The sequence below is a fragment of the Ostrea edulis genome, chromosome 8 (assembly GCF_947568905.1).
Source record: "Ostrea edulis chromosome 8, xbOstEdul1.1, whole genome shotgun sequence".
In the NCBI taxonomy this organism is placed as follows: Eukaryota; Metazoa; Mollusca; class Bivalvia; order Ostreida; family Ostreidae; genus Ostrea; species Ostrea edulis.
In genome coordinates, this window is record NC_079171.1 from 45,066,969 (window position 1) to 45,091,556 (window position 24,588).

General features: G+C 35.4%; 2 protein-coding genes across 3 annotated transcripts; both read left to right on the forward strand.

Annotated features, from left to right (window-relative positions):
• The first annotated feature begins 2,346 nt into the window (after window positions 1-2,346).
• On the forward strand, window positions 2,347-2,892 carry LOC130049706 (uncharacterized). Its single transcript, XM_056147645.1, has one exon. The coding sequence runs from the start codon at window positions 2,347-2,349 to the stop codon at window positions 2,890-2,892; it is 546 nt and encodes a 181-aa protein (XP_056003620.1).
• Window positions 2,893-10,074: 7,182 nt separating this feature from the next.
• LOC130049101 (toll-like receptor 4) lies at window positions 10,075-21,831 on the forward strand. Of its 2 annotated transcripts, none has more exons than XM_056146233.1 (2): window positions 10,075-10,215; window positions 16,822-21,831. In XM_056146233.1, exon 2 carries the CDS (start codon window positions 20,592-20,594, stop codon window positions 21,330-21,332), a length of 741 nt encoding a protein of 246 aa, XP_056002208.1. In that variant the 5' UTR covers window positions 10,075-10,215; window positions 16,822-20,591; the 3' UTR covers window positions 21,333-21,831. The 2 variants fall into 2 exon arrangements, with proteins under 2 accessions (XP_056002208.1, XP_056002207.1); XM_056146232.1 differs by lacking the exon at window positions 10,075-10,215 and adding an exon at window positions 10,432-10,627 and having other exon boundaries at window positions 16,822-19,476.
• The last annotated feature ends 2,757 nt before the right edge of the window (window positions 21,832-24,588 follow it).

Sequence of the window (24,588 nt, forward strand, 5' to 3'; positions counted from 1 at the left end):
CCCGATTTCGAGTAGACATTTGAGGTATAAATTTGTTAGGAATTTGACAGGGAACAAATTCGTATAAGATCCAATGGTCACATAGAGGTCTACAGGGGGTCAAAGGTCATGTAAGTGCATATTTTCTCTCTCGATCTTTTGTCTTTGAAACATATAGTACGCCCCTTCTCAGTAGATTAGAGTCAAAAACAGAAAATTATAAATGTATGAACTGATGTGTTACTTAAAATACTACAAAAACATTAGAAATGAATTAATCAATTTTATTGACAACAAAATATTTTTGGTTGCCAAGTAACAGCCCTCAAAGTGCAGTTTTAACCATCATCTATTCCACATAATTTTAACATGTAATTACATAGTATGATGAATAGTGAATTCCACATTAATGTAAAAATACAACCATTAGATAGAACTAAAGGCATTTTAAACGGGTTTAAAATGAGATATGGTGATTATAATAACAATTGATTGACGTCACCGCTGACGGTGAAGGAGTGCAAAATTTAGGCCTATGCTCGGCTTTTATGGCCATTGAGCAAGGAGGGATCTTTATCGTGCCACACCTGCTGTGACATATGCGCATGCGTGGGAAAGGAGAGGACATCTTAAAATTGTGCTCGTAAAATTCTAGGCAAATTATGTGTTTAAAGGTGTTAAAACAAAGGGAGTTCCAGCTAAAGTGTATTCACATAGGATGAGACAGGAAAGGGAAAAGAAAAAACCCACTAAAAAACGCAAAAACAACTCCGTAAATAAAAGCGGAGAAAGTGAACAAAAGATGAGAGTGAGTTCTTCTCAAATACCCATTCCCATTCCTCGTTTTCAAAATATTCATATCTAGTGATCAGTCATTCAAAAACTTACTTTGTTAAACACCACTCTGATTCCACGCACAAGTACTCTGAAGTTGAAATAAAAAATATGCTAGAGTTCCTCATTGACAATATCTTCGTGGTCTTTGGTGATCAGGTCTTCCAACAGTCTGTTGGAATTCCCATGGGCACGAATTGTGCTCCTTTGTTAGCTGACCTGGTTTTATATTCATATGAAGCAGAATTTATTCAAAAACTTCTACGTGAGAAGAAAAAATCTCTCGCTGTGACCTTCAATTCGACTTTTAGATATATCGATGACGTTTTGTTTATTAACAATGATAGCTTTCATTCATATGTAGATTTGATATATCCCTGTGAGCTCGAAATAAAGGACACCACAGAGTCGTCCACTTCTGCTTCATACTTAGATATTTTATTGAAAGTAGACATTAACGGCAAACTAACAACTCAACTGTATGACAAACGGGATGATTTCAGCTTCTCCATCGTCAACTTCCCACATTTATGTAGCAATATTCCATTATCACCTGCATATGGTGTTTATATATCTCAAGTGATTCGATATGCAAGAGCTTGTTCTGGGTATAGTCAGTTTTTAAATCGAGGTAAGCTACTGACAAACAAGTTGATGGTACAGGGATTTCAACAGTCTCGATTGAAGTCAGCATTTCGCAAATTCTATGGTCGTTATAACGATCTAGTTCGTCAATACAACCTCACATTGGGTCAAATGCTGTCTGACGTGTTTCATACCGATTGTTAAGCCGTTCTTGGCACACTGATTTTGACTGCGGATAACTCCGTTTACCTGATCAGGATATGGGGCTCACGGCGGGTGTGACCGGTCAACAGGGGATGCTTACTCCTCCTAGGCACCTGATCCCACCTCTGGTGTGTCCAGGGGTCCGTGTTTGCCCAACTATCTATTTTGTATTGCTTGTAGGAGTTATGAGATTGATCACTGTTCGTTATCTTCACCTTGAATGCAACGCAAGTTACGTAAATGTAAATAACGGGAGCTCGATGGATCCAGCAATGAGCAATAGTTTTTGTAACAACAACGGGCCATCGCCAAATGTGAACTTAAACAACAGTAGTCAGTTTAATATACCCTATATGCCTCAAGGCCCACAAAGCCAATTTGCAGGTTTTGTTTCACCTATTCATGGTCACGGTCATCAACCTCCCAGATTAATCAGCAACACAACAATGGGGACATTAGAGATTCATTTGCCAAAATCTGTGAAAATACGGATAAAATGGCTACGAAATTGAACAAATTAGACCAAACCGACAGAACACTTAGTGATCTTGAAAAAAATGTACACAATGTGAATCAGGAGCTAAAAGAAGTGAAAGAAGTGACAAAAAGTTAACGGACAGTGAAGCGGGAATAAATCATATATCATGTCAATACGACGATCAACGAGCACATGTCCAACACTTATAAGACACAGTGAAAGTACTTAACAAGAAAACAATACAAACATTAAATGAAAATTTGCATATGGATCTTAAAGAACTTACAGAACGCCATCTAGACCTGCAAACCAGATCGATGAGAGATACTTTAGTGATCAGTGGTATTATTGAAACAGATGAGGAAGATACAGAAGCCATACTCAAGAAATTTATAGAACAAGAATTGCAGATCACAGACGACATCCAGTTCGATCGTGTACATCGAGTGGGAAGACGACTTAGAAATAAACACAGACCCATTGTTGCAAAATTTGTACTATGTAAAGATAGGGAACGGGTTCGAAAGGCAGCACTACGTCTTGCAGGAAAATTGTTCAGCATCAGTGAGCTATTTCCCAGAGAAATAAATGAAAGGCACAAATTACTGTATCCTCAATACAAGTTGGCCAAACAACAGGGACGACGTGTTACCATGATCGCGGACAAGCTGTTTATAAATGGAAATCCCGTACACGTCAATCCCAGACCAATCCACCAACCCAATCATCTCAACAGTCCGTACAGAAGTGGCGCTGCAGAATCACGCGCAGCGCAGAAGAAAAGTGTAAATGCGCCCCCGAAAGTAGGATAGGACAAACACGGAGAACACTTCCGGTGTCAGGACAAACAAGAAAATAAAAACCCCGATTCTCTCAACCAAACTATATTAAAACTTGTAAGTCTAAATGTATGTGGACTTTCGTCTAAACTTCAAAACCCTGAATTCCTAGAATTTATCAATCAGTACGATATCATATGTCTAACTGAAACGAAAACTGATTATGCAGACAATATTTATATTGACCATTACACTGCATTCAGTAAACATAGATTCCCATTAACAAATCGTATGTCAGGTGGGATTGTAATATATGTTCGTAAAACTTATTCCAACTATATAACGGTAATAGATAATGATAGTACCCGTGCTCTGTGGATTAAACTATTGTACTGGGCACTATATATATTCCACCTATAAATCTCGTGTTATGTGTTCTGATGTTTTGGTACGAATGATAAATTTGGGGGGGAAAGAGCAAGGTACATTAAGGCCCAAATTTCGCCACAAAATTAGGATAAATTTAAAATGTGGTTTCACTTGGTTTAATCGTTATGATTATGCACTAGGGCATTGGCCCTGATGATACATGTGGAAATTAGTGACGTAATATGTTCTGTGACGTCATTTTCCTTATTTCCGATTGACATGATTTACCGAAATTAGCCGTTTTTTATGCCTTTTAAACCATTTTTAAGATAGAGCACATGCAACAACCACAAAGATATTTTGTGTACAAATTAATCATGTTGAAAGTCAGTAATGAGCAAAATTTCGACTTGGTTGGTAAGTGAGCAGACTATTAAATTTAACGTTTAACCATTTCCCGCGTTCATCTGTAATACAAATTTCAACGTCGGTGGTGTTCATATATACAAGTTTAATGAATAAATAATATGCATATTTATGTAAGTTCTCAACAAAGCACAGAAATATAGATACAGCGCGGTAATAATATATTAATTTTGGCAACGCATGATATTTTGTAGCATTGAAGTTTGAACACTCGATATTTTCTCTTTTTAAACTTCAAATAATTCAAACAACCGACGTTATAGAAATAAAGTAAAAGTATTGAACAATTGTTCAATGTGTTGTAATCGTACACTACCATTATTTGGAGACGGTAGTGAAATGAAGAATTCAAACTTTGCTGCATTTAGATAGATGAAGTACGTCAGTCGCGTGTCATTTGTAGTAGTTACCCCATGTAATATTGTTGGTTATGTACAGATAACCCACACTTTTAACAAAAGAAAGCACGCCAAACTATGGTACAAACTACAAAAGAAAATCGCATATTCCCAGATCCATGGAAATCGTGCAGCATGCAGAAAATACCCTGAATAGGTGTCTGACAAAATCAATTGACGAAGTCCTTGTACACAACGATGGCTTCGAAAAACATGTGCCGGTCATGGTCACGGTCTGATGATATCGTGGCACTTTTGCACGATGATGAATATCTAATATGAATGTAAGATCGGATGAAACTTAATTGGCTGTTTTATAATAATTTAATTATTTACATCTTGTTAAGTCTAATATTTTCTACAATTTTACGTTCTGTAGTAATTTTCTTGAGATCGATTAGGTGAACAACGTGAACAAGCATACGATATGTCTCCGAGTAAAATACTACTTAACCGCCGAGTTTCACCTGAAAAAAAACTATTTGGTAAACAATGCGCACCCCTTTCTCACACCAAAAATCCTTGAAAAAAAATGCATATCATATTCGACAAAATACGGTACTATGCTACACATCGACGTATTCTTCATGATATTCAAGCATAAATATGATGGTTTGATGAGAGAATCAGGAAAAAGAGGCTAGATTTGGTCATAAAATTTTCATTTATTTGTCTCAAATGAACAATTTGCATCTAGATTTTGAATTTTTCCCCGGACCCCCACCCTCTTTAAGAGGGGACAAGCCCCTCCCGCACTCTTCCCCTCGTCGCATCGCGACTCGGTCGTCTACTTTCAGCAGCCGGACTAATCACAAATCAGCAGGACTAGTAAATCATAGATTCTAGTAGTCTTTTTCACTAGTATAGTGAAAAAACTTAGTGTCAAAAACTGATTAGATCTTACACCTTTCATTATTTTGACAATTGCTGGAAAATATAAATATCTTTGACTGACGGCATTATATATGCTGATGCACTGTCATAGTGATTGACTTTGGTACTGTTAAGGTATTCGATGTATAATGAAAGGATAATGAACAATTTTGAAGGATTTAGATCAACATAAATGTTTATTGTTAAATAATGATGAAAGCAAAGCAGACGAAATTCACATGACTGGTAAATGATTAGAAGCTGACCTTTTTGCACTTAAGACTTTTTGGAAGAGTTGTCTGCCCTTTGCAAAAATAAGAAAAATTTAATTTTCTAAACATTTGTGTGGTCAATGATTAATTTTATTTCATATTTTCATTAAGAGAAAGTGTATGTAACTTTCTACCAAGAGATTTGTATGAAAATATAATTTCTTTTTAAAATATTGTAATAAAACATGCTTTTCCCATATACTTCAATGTTAAATTCTAGGTGAAATAAATCAAGCAGTAAACAAAATTTTAAAAATTCCTATGGTGGATTATTTTTATTTGATGAACCCTTCAAAATGATACCATGATTACAAAAATTCCACCATCCATTTATTAGATATGAAATATGGTCATTATACATTGAATACCTTAATAGACAGTCTCTGCTTCATTCATCATTATAAACTGGCCGAAAAGGAATTGTTGAATGATTTATTAGACAGGGAAACCAAGGTTGTTTTCATATCTCCGACTAAATCGGCATGTATCAAAAGGTAAGAAGGGGGGTTGGGTTAAAATATACGATCCTCTCCCATGCGGACTTAAGACGTGGTTTGAGACAATGAATATGATTTATGATTTAAACTTTTTTCCTTTGCGTAAATACTGATGCATTGAAAGATTTGTTATATAAAGATAATTGTCAGGAGCCTGTATATTTTTTTTTCAAATAAAGAGTGTAATTAATAGATGCAAGTGTATATGCTAAAACATTGAATATAATACCGACAAGATTATTTTTTGTTAGGTTTTTCATGGTGTCAGTGTCAACTCTTGTGTAGAACTTATCACATTGTTTTTAAATCTTATTACATCCTATAAGGTTCACATTCGGTCCCATTGTCATGTGTTGAATTTTAAAAGAAAGCTCGTTTTATAATATTTCTTTTCACATATATTCTGAATGAATTTCATTTTCTTTTTACTACATGTACAATCCAATGTAGCATTGGTTAGTGCGTGTTCCTTCGCTGAAAACATTTAGTGCTCTCGAAAAAAAAAAAGAAAAAAGAACAAAGTGTACATATCCAAACAAGATAACTTAAGGTAACCACGCGCTACGTACATATATGATATTCACTTAATTTAGATTAAAACAATGCAAATTGGATGCAAATGTAAATACAACGTTAAAATTGAATGAATATATATGGGTTGCTCTACAATTCTTAGATAAAATTACACTAATCGTCCTTCAAATCACAGCATCCGCCGCATCGAATCATCTACAATTGATTAAAACTTTCGGAAAAAATCAATTAAACTTTTCAAATAAAAATCATAGTGCACATTTGTTTAATAAAACTTTGAGCATATGACGACACAAATTGGATTATTTTCATATTGAGTGCATGACATAGCTTTCTTGTTCATGACGTCGCATAAAGTAACGTCAAAATGGCACAACGTTATCGTAAACTATACTGTATTAACATATGTATTATACATGAGTAAAGCTTTTACGAAGACATCATAACCATTTTATGGAAGTAGACACCATATGAAAGAATTTTGACGAATATCATTTAATATGGACGCGGGGCTAAATTTGGCCCCAAACGTACCTTGTCCTTTGTACCTGCTACACTATAGAAACACTTTGTGGACGCAACTCCTCAGAAACCGCTCAATGGATTTTCTTCATATTTTGTAGGAATGTTCGTCACCATATGTAGTTGATCATATTGTGCCGGCATTTTGATTCAACAATTTTTACCCCCCCCCCCCCTTTTCAAAGAAGAGGGGCATATTGGTTTGCACCGGTCGGTCGGTAGACCACATGTTGTCCGCTCAATATCTTGAGAACCATTCACTTGATGATAATGATAATTCATATGTGGGCTGGTTATGAGTAGAAGAAGACCCCTATTGTTTTTCATGTCAAAAGGTCAAGGGTCAATCTACTCTGGACATAGGAATATAATGTCCGCTCAATATCTTGAGAACCCTTTGCTTGAAAGACATCAAACTTGGCACACTGGTACATCCTAAGGAGTAGATGACCCCTATTGATTTTGAGGTCATATGGTCAAGAGTCAAACTGGGCATAGGAATATACTGACCATTCAATGTCTAGAGAACCCTTTGCTTGACAGACATCAAACTTGGTACACCAGTACATCTTCAGAAGATGACCCCTATTGATTTTGAGGTCACATGGTCAAGGGTTAAACTGGACATTGGAATATACTGTCCGCTCAATATCTTGAGAACCCTTTGCTTGACAGACATCAAACTTGGTACATCCTCAGGAGAAGATGATACCTATTGATTTTGAGGTCACATGGTCAAAGGTCAAGGGTCAAACTGTAGATATAATATACGGTCCATTCAATATCTTGATAACCCTTTTGCATGACAGACATAAAACTTAGCACACTGGTACATCTTCAGGAGAAGATGACCCATATTGATTTTGAGGTCAAAAGTCTATAGTTGAACTGGACAGTAATATATTGTCTCCTATATTTTAAGAATTATTTACTTGATTGACACCAAACTTGGTACACTGGTACAGCATAAGGAGTAGATGACCCCTATTGCTTTTTAGGTAACATGGTAAATTCACTTTTGACATAGGAAGATATTTTCTGCTCAATATTTTGAATTGATGATGCTATCAATTAAATGATGTGTGTGTGTGTGTGTGTAACCCTTTTCAATTTTGCACCATGGGGGCATATGTGTTTTACAAACATCTCTTGTTACAGGAGTTATAGGACTTTGTTGAATTTGTACATGATACACTTTGTTGATGTAACTCCTCAGAGACTGTTGTATGGATTTCGTTCAAATTTTGCAAGATTGTTAGTCACAATTTTTAGTTCATAATATTTCACCACAATTTCGATTTTACAAATTTTACTGGAGTTAAGGGACTTTTTTGAGGCGGCAGGGGACATATGGCTACGGGTAGCAATCTTGTTTATTAAGTATCACACTAGAATTTTTCTTTATACAACCACATATTTATTACTGGTTATAATAAAACACTTTTGATTGGATTTTCTTATTCAAACATACACTAATTTATGTTAATCAACATTGATAATTGAAATTCATTTCACCCCTATATATATAACTTATTTTACATATAAAAGACGAAGATAACGAACAGTGATCAATCTTATAACTCCTTCAAGCAATACAAAACAGAAAGCTGGGCAAACACGGACTCCTGGATATATCTTGATAATTGTAGAACAAATGCCATATTAAATGCTAAATTCTATGGTCGTTATAACGATCTGGTTTGCCAATATAACCTATCATTGGGTCAAATGCCGTCTGACGTGTTTCATACCGATTGTTAGGTCGTTCTTAGCAAACCGATTTTGACTGCGGATAACTCCGTTTACCTGATTAAGATGTAGAGCTCACGGCGGGCGTGATCGGTCGACAGGAGATGCTTACTCCTAGGCACGTGATCCCACCTCTGGTGTGTCCAGGGGTCCGTGTTTTCCAACTCGTTATTTTGTAGTGCTCATAGTAGTTGTGAGATGTATCACTGATCGTTATCTGCATCATTGTAAACCAAGCCTAGCGCTTCTCCGTACTTTCAGTACTTTTTATTTGTTTTATATTTCTAAGAACTTTTCTTACCTGTATCCTTTGTTATTCGTTTAGTTAAGATAGATGTGACCTAAATAGTAATAGCATTGATGTTGTACTCATCGCAATAATACTGTACTCGTCACAACAAGTTAACCCGTAGGGATCAGGGTTAAAATAGGTCCTCAGTACCCCTTGCTTGTCGTAAGAGGGGGTTAAATTTGGCGGTCCATCGGATGACTCTCTCTCTCTCTCTCTCTCTCTCTCTCTCTCTGAATATACATTCATATTTGGAGCTAAATATTAAAACTCATTTACGAAGAAATGCTTTTTGTGTCAGATTTTGGACATGTCTGTCATAAAGTTCCAGTCCATAGACAAATATTGATCACGGCATGTCCCTATCGGAACAACCCAATGCCAAGTATTATGTCTAGAAATGGATTTTAAAGAGATAGAAAAAGAAAAACATTTTAGTTAAATATGATGAAAGTACATTTAAATTCAGTGATTGACAGATAAGTACTTGGAATATATTAGTATACATTATACTTGGAGACGAAAAACAGGTATTACTTTTTGATAACATTTGCTGCATATGGTGTTGTTGCTTAGTAAACAATTATATTTGAATTCCTAAAAATTAATTTATTTTAGATTAACAGTAACGATCTTTGTTTTAATTTTGCAATATTTATTCTATTTAGTGGAACATATTGCCAGAATTTCATTATATCATATTGTCAGAAAATGATGTGTAAATGTAGTACAAAATTTGCACCTGATGATATTTGACCTTAATGCTCGTTATTATAATAACCATATCTTTTGTTAAACCCATTTAAAATGATTCAAGATCTGTCTTATGGTTGTATTTTTAAAATAATGTGGAATTCACTATTCATCATGCTATTTAATTACATGTTAAAATTATGTGGAATAGATGATGGTTAAAACTGCACTTTGAGTGCTGTTACTCAACAACCTAAAGTATTTTCTTGAATGAAATTGATTAATTCATTTCTAATGTTTTGTAGTATTTTGAATAACACATCAGCTCATACATTTATAATTTTCTATCTTTGACTCTAGTCTACTGAGAAGGGGCGTATTATATGTTTCAAAGACAAAAGATTGAGAAAAATATACACTTTACATGACCTTTGACCCCTGTAGACCTCTATGTGGCCATTGGATCTTATACAAAATTGTTCCGTCAAATTCCTAACAAATTTATACGTCAAATGTCTACCCGAAATCGGGGCACATATTGCTTTTAAACTGTCACTTGGTCTTTTTAAACCTCTAAAATGTGTCGGTAGAGGAAAGGATTAAACAATGGAATGACTTCACAGGTGGATTTTAATGTTATTTAAGGACTCATCGCTGTTACAGTTCTAAACGTCATGAAGGTTTGAGATTTAAAAAGGATCTGCTCCTGTACTACACACGTGGTGTCTACTGAGGTAAAAATAACTTTCTCACTGAATAAATTGAACACTTCTAAATTCATACTACTTCCTGCTAAGTTTAATAAATGATATCTCTAAACAATTTTTTCCCTCATATCCTGTAACAAAACTATACAGGACGTATACTGACATGACTACAAACACCAAATAAAACATTTATAAGGGGATTGTCGCTACTTAGAAAATCGTAACTTGAGTATCGCAGCACACGATATAGACGTTATCCTACTCCTTTTGAAAATGCAAATTTAGTTTTCTAAACTTTGTAAATATTCTTACGACGTAATTTTGTATGATATCGCACAGTCCAGAAAAGAGTGAACACATTGTGTTGGGAGCGGTACTGACGACTTGCACCGATCAGGATAATCTTCATCACACAGCGTATTATATTTCCGACCACATGGTATGATGGCTATATATATATTTTTATTTTCATTCCCGATTGCGTTTAGTGTATGAAGATTAATTATTTACTATGGTACATGATATAAAAAAATTCTAAACACCATATTTAGATATGTATGTTTTGTACGCATTCTTTTATTTCCGCTAAATATATATTTTACTACAGTAACTTGATCGGCGGAGTCGGATCACGTCGGTTTGACAGGCGCGGATCATTTGATCACACGAGACGCGAAACGTCGAGTTTGATCTTATGATCCGCGCCTGTCGACGAGGCGTGATCCAACCATTCGGATCAAGTTACTGTAGTAATGATAAATTTATTATAAACACTCTAATGTATGTATTTCTAAATCAGCATTTAAAATATAATAAACGTTATCCAAATTATCAAAATACACATACAATGAAATTATATTTTGTGTACGCAGTCTTGTCTGTGACGCGGTCAATATTTTCCACAGAAAACATGGTGTTGATGCATTTTGACGTCATCAGTTTCGAAGGATACTGATACGGAATCAGAAAACGACAGTGTGGTGATTTGAAAAATCGGATCACAGTCTGTAGAATCCACAGAATCATACAAACGAATCATTCACGAATATATGACAATAGTACTTAACGCCTTTTTATACTGAACTCGTTAGTCCACGTCTGTCTGAATGGCTGTCCTCGCTGTAAGTAAAACACATTCTCTAGGCATGTTGGATCACAGTAACTGCGATTTGGAATCCTTATTCATTTCATTCTGCGGTGGTCTAGAGGTAGAGCGTTCGCCTCGCATGCGGAAGATTGGGGTTCGAATCCGGGCCGTGACAGACGTAAGTCGTTAAAACAGTGATAGTTCCATCGCCAAACGCTCGGCAGCAGGTGTCAATGTCACGGGTCGTCGGATATGACCTTAAAAACGGATGTTACGTGTCACAGTAGGTGTGGTGCGTTAAGGGGGTACATGTACTCTACATCGTCATAATGGCTGACTTCCTTTTAAAACATGTTGGAAAATATAAATATCGGCAATATTTGTCTACTCATTAAAAAAATTATCGAGTAGCGCAGTAGGTTAGCACGTCAATTGCTGACTGTTGATCGCGTGTTCGAGTCCAGCAGGGGTTTTAAAATTTTCTCAGATTGGTTTCAACTAAAACTATAATTTTTGACTATCTAAAGTAAATTGGAAAGTTTTCAATTTCAAAATATTGTTGCACATATCCTCCTCTTTTCATCCATTTCAAATTTCTCTGGTGTAGCATACTTCCTTAAAGAACTCCTCACTGCCCGTAAGCGCCGAGCATAGACCTAAATTTGAAGCCCTTCACCGGTCTTGGTGACGTCTCCATATGAGTGAGAAATTCTCGAGAGAGATGTTAAACAAGATACAATCAATCAATCCTTATTCATTACGTTTTAAACGAAGGTTTGATACATGTACATCCACCAACAATTTGCCAAACATATTGACGTGCAGCTAAAAATTAGCCCTAGATGATTTAGAATGGTGTGTGCTGCTATCATAGTGTATGTAATTGGTGTCGTTTCAAAGAATAAAGCAGTGGGTTACTCCTTTAAATTCCAGACAATAGAAGAATATTCTGGTACCTACGGCAGATTAACTACTTGACATTTATTACCATGTGGCATTAGATGAAGTTACCATATTGTTTCTACTAAAAATACGGAAACAGGATCAAAAGTACACTTGAAATTGATTGATATGTAGACATCGAATTCCCAGTATATTCAATCACTAATCGGCTACAGAAAATGAAATACCTCAAATGCGCTTCTGACAAACTTTTCTACACACGATTCCCGATACTGACTGTAATGCCAATACCGATTTGTACATTATCATATTATATAAGGGTATTTTGTACCTCATATCGCTAAAGGACTACCAAAGTGATCTAAAAAATAATTGAGTATCATGCTTTCAACAACTTTGCATTTCAATGTTAGTCTTACAACAAGAGGCTGCTTCTAAATGATTGTTGAAACCTTGAATTAAATACGTTTCCTATATATCTGTGAGAAGATGAACTAATGCTTTCCTGCCTGAGAATATTATTTCTATAAGTGTTGGAAGATTCATTCGATTTTAAATTCGACTGAGAAGTAAACAATTCTGTAACCAACAAATTAACTTGTAAACTACACTGTTATAAATAATTAACATATTAACTACAGGTCTATCAATAATTAATTTGTAAATTGAAACGGCTATCAATAAACTCAAGAGGCCCATGGGCCACATTACACACCTAAGTCACCTTGGCCCATATTTAAAGAGTGTCCCTATATACCGTATATCAGGTTTTTTCCGCGGATCAGAACCTAAAATAGTGTATTAAATTTACACTATTTCAAAGTCATCCTGAAAATATAATTCACGATTATTTAAACTTATAAAAGAAGCCAGCTTGTGAAAGTATAACTCTTGATTTCTTATGCAAGAAATTCACACAGTGAAACGATTTACACGATTTCTGAGTTACTGATCACAACGATTTTGCACTTTTCTTTACATTATAGTAAATAAGCGAATCACTGCTGTATGTGACCGTAATAATCCACCCCAAGGCGTTACCATATATATTGTACCTGTATTAAACCACCACCTGTCTAACGCAACCAACGACCGTGATGTTTACAACATTTTCGAGTGATTTCATGAAATTTTATCTTCATTCAACGACTGTACATTTTTCGATTATAACGCGATTCCTACTTTCGATTTCAGTCGATCATGACTATTCTGGGAATTATCGTCCCTAACACTTTCGTTTTAAATAGACACGGGTAATAGTTCGGCTGTGATCTTGTTTGGTTGACACACTGGCTCAATTATTATACCCAAGCTATCAACTGTTTAGCGTATAATCAACACAGGTTCGGATGAGGTTAATTAAGAAAACCTGAGTTATTGTTTATCTAATAAAATCAGGAATCGGGAAATCAAGGCCGTTGTTTTCATAGTTGTGAATTTTCGACACAGTTTGAGATGTGCGTGGTAGATCGGCCGTATCAGTTTATCATAAAAGCAAACTTTGTATCAAATTTACGCGGATTTATTTTCCGCGATTGTACAAAGCGGAAACTGGATACACGCGGAAAAAACCTGGTATACGGTATATTCACATGTAAAAGTTTGATCCCAATTGTGGTCCTAGTCTACCCTCGGGGGCAATGATTTTTACAAAATTGAATCTGCACTATGACGGGAATCTTTCATATAAATGTAAAGCTTTCCTGGCCAAGTGGTTCTTGAGAAGATTTTTAAAGATTTTCTCTTTATATTTGTATGTAAAACTTTGATTCCCTAGTGTGGCCCCGGGGGATGTGATGTTAACAAACTTGAATCTGCAAGATTTTTAAAATGACACCCACGCTATTTTAGAGTCGCCGTGCGAAGCGAGATGCCCCTTGCTGTCAACGGCGTGTTTTAAAAGCGGATTTTCAACACAAACTTTTCTGTTTATTCTTACACCGGCAGCAAATAAATCCCGCGCATGAAGATCTTCTAAAATTTGATTTTTTTTTTGGAACAGCTTTTGAAGACATATCATATGTTGACATTCTTATATAACAGGGTAAATCAATTACGTTTAAAGAAACTATATTTAGTAAGCATGAATACATGATGTAAGTAAATTAAGTGTCACAGGCAATTGTACTTGTTTATTAAACATGTGACATGTGTATTAATATATCAACTACAAAAGAAATTAGATTCATCCTTAAATATAAAACAAATAGTGTAAGTAAATATTTTATAGTAAAGAAAGTAAATATATCGCTTTCGTAAGTTGGAAAAAGCATGGTAAATATTTTAAAATGGTATGGGTATACTGCGACTGATTCACACTCTCCGTCGAGGCCTCGTCAAAAGTGTGTAAAAGCCTACATCATGCGACTATTTGTACGGGAATCTACTGGAGTGAGACAAAGAACGCACATCCAGTTTGTTGTGTTTAATATTCTACAGTTAATAATAATCACATTTACCGTATTTTGACAAATATATTTAATACGCACCCCCTTTTGGGGCCTGTAAATCGAGGAAGTATCACAATTCGTATGTACAATCGCATTTAACTTCACGAGAAATCTTTGTGGAAATAATGCATGTTTTCAACAATTTGTGTACACTGCAGCAATTTGTTTTAAAGAAAGCGGTAATGTTGTACTTAGTACTAAACAGTGATCTTTACTAAATATTTTGGGGGAATAATGTTAATTTCAGTAAAGCACGAGATTTTGTAGCAATAAAGTTTTAACAGGCTCCATAATTTCTTTGTTACACTTCATATCAATGACCTACATTTTCATAATGCTATGCGAGTTATTCCCCCCTGATTACAGTCCTCAGTTGACGGTGTCATACAAGGAATAAATAGAAAATTTACAAATTTTGGATTACAATCAATTTCCAGTTAATGATTTTTTTCTAATTGCACCTGCAATCTAAAACAGTTATCAAACAAAAACATGTAAACTACACTGTTATAGATAATGAACACGTAAAATACAAGTCCATATGAATATTTAAAATATAAACTACAAGTCTATAAATGACAAGATCGGTTGTGATTGTTTTCTTTGTAACCGGAAGGTCGTGCGTACGAGCCCCGCTCGTGACATGACCGCGTCACACCTGAGACGGTAACATAGGTAGTGGTTGTTCCTTCACCAAACGCTCGGCATTTAGAAGTGAGAATAATGGAACTTTCGAATACGACTTTAACAACGGAGGTCGCGGAGGCCTCGGCATGATAAAGAAACTTCACTGCTACGGGCCTGCGCGCTAAGCTTAGGTCTAAATTTGTGGTACTTCACCTACACCTGGTGACATCTCAATATTAGTGTAAAACTCTCAAGGGAACGTAAAACAAACAACTATAAACAACACGCCTGCAAAAAACACACAACAAACAACAAGCCTGCAAAAAACACACAACAAACACCAAGCCTGCAAAACACACATAACAAACAACAAGCCTGCAAAAAACACATAACAAACAACAAGCCTGCAAAAAACAAACAAGTCAATGCAGCAAACACTGCATGGGTCAAAACCATAGAATGTTTGCTAATAGAAGTACGTTGTCCTTTTCTTTAAGCCAGAGCTTTATGATAGGCAGGATTGTGAATAGAGAATACTAGAGATAGACAGATCGGAGAGAGAGAGAGAGAGAGAGACAGAGAGACAGAGAGAGCTCAAATTTCTGAAGAACCGCATGATGTAAAACTTACACGGTACCAATTTTGATGCACCAGATGCGTATTTCGACAAATAATGTCTTTTCAGTGATGTTCAACCGAAATGTTTGAAATCCGAAATAACGATAAGCTTGCTAGAGCTATTATAGGGAAAAACTGTTTCAAAAAGTGGAGTCAAATTCGTCTAAGGATAAGAGCTTTGCATGAGGGAGATAATCCTTAATTTTGAAATGAATTTCTAAATTTTATCACAGCAATTAGATATACATACAATTTCGATGGTTAAAAGAAATTTGTTAAGAAACCAAGTCTTTCTAATGTAAAATTGAACGAATCTTCCAACACTTATAGAAATAATATTCTCAGGCAGGAAGCCTCACTAATAGACAAAATACAGCCAGACGGACACACAGTACCAAAAAAGAAATGTCTGCAAGAATATTTTTGCGGTGATGTAATAACTGTCTTGTAACTGCATATTTATCTCCTTGTCAATAGGTTTTGAATGAGGCAAGTATTGAGTGAGGATTTACACGAAAGTCACACACATGCACCCACTCACAAACACAATGATTAAAAGGAAGCTACGAGAATTTGTTTCGCTACCCCGGAATCGCCCTAAAAGGTGCTATCCTCGCACCCTTTATAACAATTCGTTACATACCGTTGCCATCCGCAGCACAGTATGTAAAAATTAGTTACAAAGCGTACCACTAATGGCGACCCTATGTTACAAATTGTTACATCTCGTCTCGTTGTTACATACTGTACCCTGTAGTGGTCATCAGTTTCTCTTACGCAGTTTAAATTCATATTATTGCCCATTGACAAGCCTTCTCAAGAATGACTTTGTCATTCCAGCAGATTGTATACAAGAGTACATCATTGGAAACTTCGAGGAATATAGACTTAGACTTAAAGATGAAAACATGTTTCTTCATGTATTTATTCAAATATATTTTTTTGCAGCCTGATATGAAGCCAATTACTTGGATCACTGTTTCAATGCTTGCTGTTGTGACAACGCGTGGTGGGGAAAAGTACTCATCTTTCAACGATTGTTCTTATGCAACATATGAGGGGAAATTATATGCTCACTGTGAGGGCCTCGGATTACATAGTGCACCAAGGTTCTCTAACGAAGTCATTGGAGTTAATTTTGCCAACAACACATTCGAGCATGTTCCGGCAAATCTACCTAGATATATTTTGTATCTGAACAAGTCTCACAATCACCTGCAAAAATTGGACACCACTTCATTAGATAGATACAGCCTACTAAGAAATTTCAGTATTTCATGCAACAAACTTCATGAAGTTCAGGCTGGTACTTTTGTGAACAATTCGAAACTTCAACACCTAGACGTCTCCAATAACCAAGTCCTTACCATTCACGCCATTTATAACATATCACGTGATCTGAAAAATTCCGCAATCAAAATCTTAAATACCGAAAAATTACAATGCACTTATGGAGTTAGTAACTTTATCAAAATCTACCATGTTGCGCATTTAAAGGATACCCAACTAGAAGAATTAAATATGGCTTCGAACAGAATATACAGTCTGGAAACGGGCGCATTGGCCTCGCGTCCAAAATCACTCCGTGTTCTAAATCTGTCAGATAATATGCTGATTTTTGGATTCTACATGATGGAATTTGCGGTTCTGCGGAATTTGGAAATACTTAACATCAGTTTTCAGTTACAGTTCCATCAAGCTATAATGAATATCGAATTCTTTGAAAATTGTAATGACACATTAAATCCTTCTAGAATGGCTGAACCGGACCACAAGAATGACGACCATTCAAAAATCAAAGTACTGAAGGTACTGAAACGAGGTGACGTTTGGCAGTGAATGGCATGGATTCTAATGCAAGATCGAATTAAATGAAGGATGTAATATGTTGGATGGTATTATTTGTAATCCAGAAGCATATGTTATACCTTCAATTTGAGGTAATGAAATGTGTTAACTGTTGAAACATTCTAAAACTGAGTAGCAAGCATAATTAAGCTATATGTGAGGAAGAGGCCCATAGGCCACAATGCACATCTGACCTACCAAGGATGTGCTTAGTAGGAAGATTTTTTAAAAATGTGGTCCCATCTAACCCCTTGGAGTCGTAACTAAGACAAACTTGAATCTAGACTAACTAAGGATGCTTCCATATCAATATTTTTAATGATGCCTTTGTTGTTCTTGAGAAGATTTTTTTTAAAAATCCTATATATTTCATTGTAAAGTATTGATCCCCAATTGTTGGCATACCCTACCCCTGGGGGTTATTACTTGAACATACTTGAATCAACACTATGAAACGAAGGTTTCACATAAGTTACAGTGTTTTTTACTCTGTGGTTGTTGTTGAGATTTGTAAAAAACAATTGTGACAAAATTTTCACTAATTCTTGGGTATTTCCGCTTAAAAGAGTTCATATGAACAAAATTGATTGTATTTCCCCTGCATAAACTGGTAAAGCAGACACATGGCCTGTCTTGCATGCTTGTATAAAACATCACCTTTTTCGAGAACAAAATGAATATCATTCGCATCCCAATCTCCAAACAATTTTTGGTTAACTACATTAAATGCAATGCACACAAGTGAATTTGCTACACATTGTTTACCTCTGCTATATTCTGAGAAAGTTTCTGACCCTTGATGAAAGTTGGCAGACACGCATTTCAAAATTATGGGATCTTTTCTTACATTGTGACTTTTTCTTTTTTTGACAGATTTTGGGCTCTCCCTTTGATGACTATCAAAATCATGATTTTTTTCTTTTTTTGCTACCCTTCATATCTGATGACGACAACAACTGTCAACTCTTGAAATAACTCATTCAATTCTTGAGTCAAAGTTAAACCAGTCCAAGAAAATTTCCACTCTTGAAATATCAACTCTTGAAAACAAGTGTCAACTCTTGAGATAATTCATTCAACTCTTGAGATAAATCATATTTCGTGACAAAGAAATGTAAACTTGATTTCCAATATATTACTTCCAATGGAGTTCTTTTCTTGAATAACAAATATATTCACAAAAAACATGTTCATTTATATTTCTTAATCAATGTTTACAGCTATCTGACTTGACCATGAAAGAGCGCGGGAAATGGCGCTCGGCCCTTTCGATCGAAGATTACATGTTTACACCCAGATTTAGTATTAAAATCTCAAAAAATGCGTCCAAAAGAAATATTTTGGTAAAATTGTACGAAATTAACACATTGGGTTTCAGATAATTACCTTGAGTTAATGCGTTGGCAAGAATATATCAGTTCTCTCAGGCAAGACGTTTTCTCCTTGTTGATAAACAGGATAGCGTGGCGCGTATGGATACAGAGAAATAGTGCAGAGTTTAATATTAAAATTCTAATTACACACAATTTCTGCTTGATAAATACAACAGATCACATACAAGGAAGACTTCTTCAATCTGACATAAAACAGAATTTATATATAACAGTTTAATAAAAATGGAACATAGTATCAATGTGAACTATTTTTTGATAGACGATAAATCGGCTAATTAACATAATTTTCAGACATAAGAGGAGACAGCTGTTTACCCAGAATTCCTAGAGAAAAATAGACCATGTTTTCCCCGTCTATATGTGAAAATGCGAATGAATACAGAAGCAATGCAAATCGTTTCCTACAGTCCAATTCCGTTTTTCTAAGATCGTGGAATAAGATGTTGGCAAACGACAAATAATTTTGATCTTGTTTACAAACCTAAACACTAATTCGCGATTCCTTTTGATGTGTGGACTTTGTTTCATATCGAAGGGATAAAAATTGTGATTTCATAAATTCTTATTTAACTTGCTTATCGTAGAGGGTAAACATATGGATCCTATATCAATCTCAAAGTGAATTGTGACAGCTTTTACGTTGCATTAGCATATGTGACAACAAATTTCTTATATTAAAAATCAAAGTGATTTCGCAAATGGTAGTGATTAAAACAGGGCGCCATTGAAGCTGGGGTCTGACATACGAGGCTGACTTACGTCACCTCGAATCAAAACATATTGGAATGAAATGATATCGGAACCTCATCGATTCAACTCCTCACTCCAAGGTCTCGCGGGGAACATCGAGAACTTCACAATCTACTTCCCTCCAAATGCACGAGAAATCTATTTCCATGACAATTTATACAAATTTTCAGTCCCCAAGCTTCCCATCGGTATTAATAATAAGTTGTCACATTTGTTTGTTCAAAGAAATATTATCTATGAGCTTAGAGGACCAATAACGGGACTGGGGAATGTAGAGTACATCGATTTTTCCGGTAATTTTTGTGGCTATTTAGCCAGGGATATTTTCAAAGATTTCCCCAAGCTAAACATTTCAATTTGTCCAACAATGCACTCGGACCGTCATTTGAAGCCGATGAAAATGGCCAGATTTTCTCGCACCAAACTTTGCTGTCATCTCTTGACTTGTCCTTTAACAGAATCGGCCGCCTTACTGAGATAGTATTCCAACACAACACACACATTGCTTACTTGAACTTAAGTTACAACTCCGTCAACAGTTTCAATGTCCGTATTAACCATCTTAAAAACCTTACCTTATTGGATATATCTTACAATCAGTTGTCAAATCTCGGACCATCAACACGAGAAGCCCTGAATTTGGTGTCTAGGACTCATACGGTTCGGGTTAATTTAATGGGTAACAATCTTAAATGCTCCTGTGAACATTTCGACTTCCTCAAATAGATGCGTAACTCCAAAACATTGCAATTCGTAAATTTTGAAAATTATACCTGTGCATTTGGGAATTCATCGGATTTCTCCTTAAAAAATATTGACGATCTACTGCAGATCTTGGGGAAACAATGCTCGTCGTATGCACTTATTATAGTTATCATAACGTCGTTGATCATCATCGTTTTGACTTTAACAGTGAGTCGCATTGTATATAGATACAGATGGAAGCTCCGCTATATGTATTATATCGCCAGAGAAAATTACCAAGGGAACGCTGACAAATATGATTTGGTGAGAGAGACATCACATCGATTTGACGCTTTCATTTCATATGCTGATGAAGACAGAAGCGTTGTTTTAAGCCTCGTTAAGGTTCTAGAGAAAGATTATGGTTTGAAGTTTTGCTTACATCAACGAGATTTTATTCCCGGAACAGATATCGCTGTTAATATCACAAACGCCATTCATTCCAGCAGCCGAACAGTCTGTTGTATGACGTCACGCTACATCGAGTCATATTGGTGTATGTTTGAATTAAACATGGCGCGAATGGAGGCGATATATTCTCGTAATGGAAAAAATATCCTGTTTCTGATAGCGTTGGAAAAGAACACAATGAAACAACTGCCTTTTCATCTGATGGATCTCATCGAGACCAAGTCGTACCTGGATTATCCAAACTGTGACGACGAAAGGATTGCCTTTCAGTCGAAACTTGGAGATTTTCTGAGAACTTCTGATGGCGAATGATTTCTTCGAAGATCGAACCGTCTACACGATTTTATAATTCGTGTAGAAAAAAAAAGAATTACATGCCAGATATGTCAAGGTAGAGACACAAGGGGTGACGTCACGGATCGTCTAAAATATTACTCGATAGAGACACGAGAGGTGAAAATAGCATTACTCTTTCTTGTCTATAAGACAAAGCAGAACGATAACTCGTATAAACACGAAGCATTACAAACATTTTATCAGAAGTGTACGTAACACGACGGCGCCATGATGATAAAAGTGAAAATGTAATTTGCAGAGCCAGTAGAATGGCGGGAAGAATACATGTATTTTATATTATCTATATACCATTATATTGTATCTGTATGATACTGTTCTATATACCATTATATTGTATCTGTATAATACTGTTCTATATACCATTATATTGTATCTGTATAATACTGTTCTATATACCATTATATTGTATATGTATAATACTGTTCTATATACCATTATATTGTATCTGTATAATACTGTTCTATATACCATTATATTGTATCTGTATAATACTGTTCTATATACCATTATATTGTATCTGTATAATACTGTTCTATATACCATTATATTGTATCTGTATAATACTGTTGTCTGTAGAATGGCGGGAAGAATACATGTATTTTATATTATCTATATACCATTATATTGTATCTGTATAATACTGTTGTCTGCAGAATGGCGGGAAGAATACATGTATTTTAAAGCACACATTTCATATGGTCTTGAATTATCTATATACCATTATATTGTAATTGTATAATACCGCTGTCTGTATATTTTTTTCAGGACCACAATGTGAACTAGTTTTGATACTAATTGTGTTATCTTGTATAAACAAAGAGCATTTTTATTATCGTTATCATCATCACCATCATCATACCATTACTTCGATTTGACAATGCACCATCTGTCCTATTCCCGTAGTACATATCAGAAATATCATTTTGGTATAGTTATGCATTACCGTCATTTTAGTATAATTATATACGACTACTTTCGTTTTGGTTGGGTGAGGCACATGCACCACTTCTGCCATGTCGATATATTTGCATTAATTATTCGGCGTAATTGCAAATCCTATTCAGTTACAGAAGAAGGAAACATGGAAGTTTGAAACAATTAAATAATTTTGACCCCCTGACCCATGAATTTAACAATTTAAGAGGACATCACGGACATCATAACCATGCATTTAATTTATCTCACATGACTGTGAAAGTACAGAAGAAAAAATATTTATTTTATTTTTTTATTTTTTTTTTTACATTTTTATTATGTGGCCATATTGGCCTTCCCAAGGGCCTGATCCAGGAGCCATGAATTTCATAATTTAGTCGAGAGCTTCATGAACATTTTCATAATCATTCACTTAGTTTTTCTCATATATATAATTCGTTTAAGGTGGGGGGGGGGGATAAAGAAAAAATGCATTGACTTTGAAAACTATTATATCACCAGTATATCATCTTTAAACTTCTAAACCATGATAAAACATTAATCTAAATATTCATCAGTACGGATTCACAAATATCGTAAAATTAATTAAAAACCTACTTCCGTTTTCGATAAACTACCCTGAAATAGCAAAAATGAGAGTAAAGTGCCGGGACACGTTTTGGTGGATCTAAGCCAGTTTTCTACTCCCTTTGTAAATGACTACTTAAACGATATGAAGTAAATGATTAATGATTAATCCGTTATTTATCTATGCTTGGTTTTGATCATACAGAAGAAATATGTTTTGATAATTGTTAAATAATTGTTGAATAATAAAACATGCCCGGTTTTTTTCTTTAATCCGTTATTTTTGTCTTGAATTTCCCTTATGGAAATTTCCAGAACGAAGCATGTCTACCAATCGCACAATCTCGGAACTTTCCCGCAAGCCGGTAAGTTGTGATTGGTTTACAGCATGATCAGCATAAAATTGTGTAGGCGTTCAGTGTTATCTATACTTTTTAGCTCTTTTAAGCCGAAGGCTCAAAGAGCTAATCATATGGCCATATGTCTGATGTGCGGTGTGCGTCAACTTCTTGGGAAAAGGGCTATATCTCAAGAACCCCTTGGTTAATTTTTGTCAAATTTGTCACAGGGTATCCTTAGCCCAAGGGCTTTTATTTGTACTAAAACTAGGGTTGTGACCCTTTAACAAGGGGAAATAATTAGGAAAATGCAAACAAAAGTAGTGGTTGCTAAAAAAAATCTTCTCAAGAACCACTGGGCAAATTATCACCAAACTTATGCATGAGGATGAGGATAGGTTGTAGATAAAAACTTGTTCAAGGCATCATCCTGGGGCAAAGGGTGTGGACCCCGGACCCCCACCCTCTTTAAGAGGGGACAAGCCCCTCCCGCATCGCGACTCGGTCGTCTACTTTCAGCAGCCGGACTAATCACAAATCAGCAGAACTAGTAAATCATAGATTCTAGTAGTCTTTTTCACTAGTATAGTGAAAAAACTTAGTGTCAAAAACTGATTAGATCTTACACTTTTCATTATTTTGACAATTGCTCAGGGTTTGACATTTACTTTTTTGAGCACTAGACCAGTCGGGCTACTTTAAATGATTTTTACTAGACCTGACTTTATATCCACTAGTCCTGACCAACTTTCCAGAAAAAAAACCTAATAGTTTCTCCATATTTAAATACTTCATTTAAATGACAAACGTTAAGTTTGAACCAAAACGTATTTAATTGTCTCAAAAATATCTGAAGTCTCGTCCTTCCATTTGATTTTCAAACACGTTTTCTGTTTCTTTAAATTCTACCCGGCACGGATATTCTTTAGTCTAGTTAGTAAAAAATTACCTCAACCGGCTTTTTATTTAATTTATATTTCATAATCCCTGCTTTGTTTCTTCCTAACCTTTTCTTTTTTCTCCTGTCTTTCCTTGAGGACGAGAAGTCGTATTTAAATATAGAGACATTCCCGCACATATGTCAACAGCGATAAATAGCTGTTTACGACGTAATTTATTGACTTCATAAACACTTTATTATAGTCAATTCAAATAAACCGTTTAAAATGAACATCGAGTAGATGTCGTAAAACATCACTACCGACCGCGACTTATTTATTAGAACTAAAAATAGAGATTATTCCATCACACGGTTCAAGAGTGCTTGCAAACTCTTTACAGTTATTTTCTTTTAGTTAAGAATAAAATACTTACGGTTTAACGTAGTTCCACACTCCTGTGACGTCATAAGATTTTGCAAAGTCAATGAT

Bases quoted from the DNA above. Each gene is read 5' to 3' on its own strand.
- LOC130049706 (XM_056147645.1), top strand. From the start codon at position 2,347: ATGGATCTTAAAGAACTTACAGAACGCCATCTAGACCTGCAAACCAGA.
- LOC130049101 (XM_056146232.1), top strand. From the start codon at position 10,514: ATGATATCGCACAGTCCAGAAAAGAGTGAACACATTGTGTTGGGAGCG. The intron at 10,628-16,821 runs GTATGATGGCTA...ATTTTTTTGCAG, and splicing joins ATTATATTTCCGACCACATG to CCTGATATGAAGCCAATTAC.